At 38.2% G+C, this 2,793-nt stretch overlaps 1 protein-coding gene across 1 annotated transcript; it reads right to left on the bottom strand.

Annotated features, from left to right (window-relative positions):
* Nucleotides 1-277: 277 nt before the first annotated feature.
* LOC132175766 (NADH dehydrogenase [ubiquinone] 1 beta subcomplex subunit 8, mitochondrial) lies at nt 278-2,572 on the bottom strand. Its single transcript, XM_059587813.1, has 4 exons — nt 2,356-2,572; nt 2,174-2,260; nt 1,998-2,093; nt 278-569 (listed from the first exon to the last, which is right to left on the bottom strand). The coding sequence occupies exons 1-4, from the start codon at nt 2,491-2,493 to the stop codon at nt 513-515; spliced, it is 378 nt and encodes a 125-aa protein (XP_059443796.1). The 5' UTR covers nt 2,494-2,572; the 3' UTR covers nt 278-512.
* Nucleotides 2,573-2,793: the final 221 nt, after the last annotated feature.

Raw genomic sequence — 2,793 nt, forward strand, 5'->3', positions numbered from 1 at the left:
GCACCATGCCTGTTTTAGGCTTTAGGAACCAGATCACAACAGATCCACTTGATTTATTCCACACCATATACACTTCAGAATGAAAATGGGTTTTCCATTTTATCCAGCTGCTCCTCGAAGCATGTTCAACTTCAATCATTTTTCATTTATATTGAATTGAATTTGTAATAGTACTCTATAATTTACATTTAGTTACTTATTTTTACACCCAAAATGCAGGTTTCCTTGGTGACAAGAAATAGCCTATCCCAATACTGCAACACAGCACACATTTGCATTAAGCAATAAACACATAACAAAACATGAATTTATGCATCTTGTCATCGGAATCATCATAAAAAGGGATTAAAAGAAAACCAAGTTTTGCTATTTGTTTGAAGATGTTTGTTTTGCTGACACATAAACATGGTGCATTATTTTCACATTTCACACAATGAAAGCATGCCAATAAACAAAAGGAGACACATAATTGGAACAACAATAACTGTTCAATTAGTTGCCCATAGCTCTAACTATGGTTCGCCACCAAGCTCCACTCGTAGATTGTCGTATGGAAGCACTTTTGGTGCCTGCTCAACAGAAAAAGGGAAATGCCACCATTAAGCATCAGAAAGCATTAAATTATCTACAAAAGCATCAGAAATGATAAAAGATATACAAATGTCAAAACCCAGAGGAATATACAGACAAGTTATTACACGTGAAAGATACAGACAAAACACTCAAGAAGGAGAGGACCCTATACTTCCCGACATAATAGCTCCTCAGGAAGTATGTTTAATCAGTTCACTTTCCAAAAGAACTAGTTTTAGCATCATATTTTGATACAGACAGTTAAAAGCAAGCTTAACTACCAAAATCGTTTCAAATTACGGACTAAATTTGACATAGACATTAATCAATACCCTTCATAGGCTACTTGAGTGTGTAGAATTTCCAGCTATGGGCTATAGTTATGGTCCGCAATTCTAACAACGGGTTTCATACAATATGTTTTATTTGTTACTTAAATTTGAACTTAATAGTCAAAGTCCATATAGTCCAAGTCTTATTAGAGTTACGTTTAGTTTTTTTAATAAATACTGATGTAACACTTCCAATTACAACAAGTCCTGAGAATTTTTGGTAAAAAATGCTCTTGAGAATTATGCATTACAACCCTATCTAAAGTGTGATGCTGAAGAAATCCTATGTGCAATACTTAAGAAAACTAGGTGTGATGCCTAGATCTACCTTCTTTTCGCTCTTATTTTCCTATTCAGATTTCACCGATTTCTGTTGAGATCTATTTTCCAATGTTTACAAATTCAAATCAAATCGGAAGCTATTTTCTAATAAATAACCAACAAGCAACTCAAGTCAATGAAGTCATAGATCCCACAACTAAGGACCAGCCACATGAACCATTCCAAATGTTCAGATCAGTGCAATGTTAGAAAAATCCCATATCCTGTAGCATCAAAAGCCACTTTTCGATATTTCTTATCTAACTGATTGACCCCCTTCTGGACGTTTTCCAAACAAATTCCATTAAGAATGTCAAGGAAATACCTCCTAAATCATCTCAGCATAACAGAATAGATCATCCGAATGCAAACACAGATCAAACACCAGATAAGGACGCAGCAAGATAGAATATCTACTGATCAGGTTGTTGTATTTTCAAATCTATACAGTCAATGTCAAACACTACGTACATGATTTTCTCTTGTAACTATAAATACAAAGCCTATACCTATCTTACGGTAAATCAGTACAAATTACTCAATCATATTGCAAACACTTATAAATAATATTACCACCCCCCTTATGCCATCAAAAATTGGCAAGAAACTCATCCCAGAATAACAACAAGGCAATAAATTCACTTCATCAACAGTAGATAAACCACAGCGCATAACTACGTTTGATGTAATACAAACGGTCATAGAAAATCAACGTATTACTTGGCAAATCCAAAGCACGAAACTAAAGATCAAGTTGGAGCTTTGACTTACAAATGGTGTCTTAGAGGCTTTATCGTTCCACACAGCCAACAATCCCAAAGACGCGAAAAAGCCCAAACCCCCGCACAGCCAAGCCAATGCTTCATACTGTCTCCAAATCCACAAAAATCTTCAAATTCCTACTTAAGATAATCAGAAATGGAGCTCATGAATAGATGAATTGTTACCTTTCCAACTGTATCCGCAATGCGATCTATACAGGGCTCGGGAAATGCGGTCCCGTTGTCCCAAACCAGCTCGTCGTTGACATGAAGCTGAAAGAGCAAGAACAGGTACAACGTTGTTAGGGCCTCCTAAGACCAAAAACATAGGGATTTGGAAAGAAAAAAAAAAGGGTTGATGTGCTCACAGGTTTGTCGGGGACGATGTGTTTGCCGACTGGGAGGCCCATGCCGGACCGAAGGCGAAGAGAGGAGGCGACGGAGCGGCCAACGACGCCGTTTCCGCCCATGATTGTAGACGCTACCTTGCTCAATCTCCCTGCCATGTTTGTTTCCCCGATTTCCTTGTTTCGCCAGAACCCAGGACTCAATTTTCTTTCTCCTATTGTGAGTGCTTGTTCGGTTGTTCCCAAAAGGAAATGGGGATCAACGACGCCGTTTCAAGTGTTGTGATGTGCCCCTTGTGTTATTGGGCCGCTAGGTTTTTGTTTTTGGGTGGATTAAAAGTAATGTCTGCAGGACGGATGGGTGAGTTTGGACCTTACCGTCCCAGCCCAACGAAGGAACAATGGATTCCTTTTTGCATCTCTGCTTCCGTTTCCAAAAAATAAAAATAAGGGCCTGTT

This window comes from Corylus avellana, chromosome ca3, assembly GCF_901000735.1.
Source record: "Corylus avellana chromosome ca3, CavTom2PMs-1.0".
Taxonomy (NCBI): domain Eukaryota; kingdom Viridiplantae; phylum Streptophyta; class Magnoliopsida; order Fagales; family Betulaceae; genus Corylus; species Corylus avellana.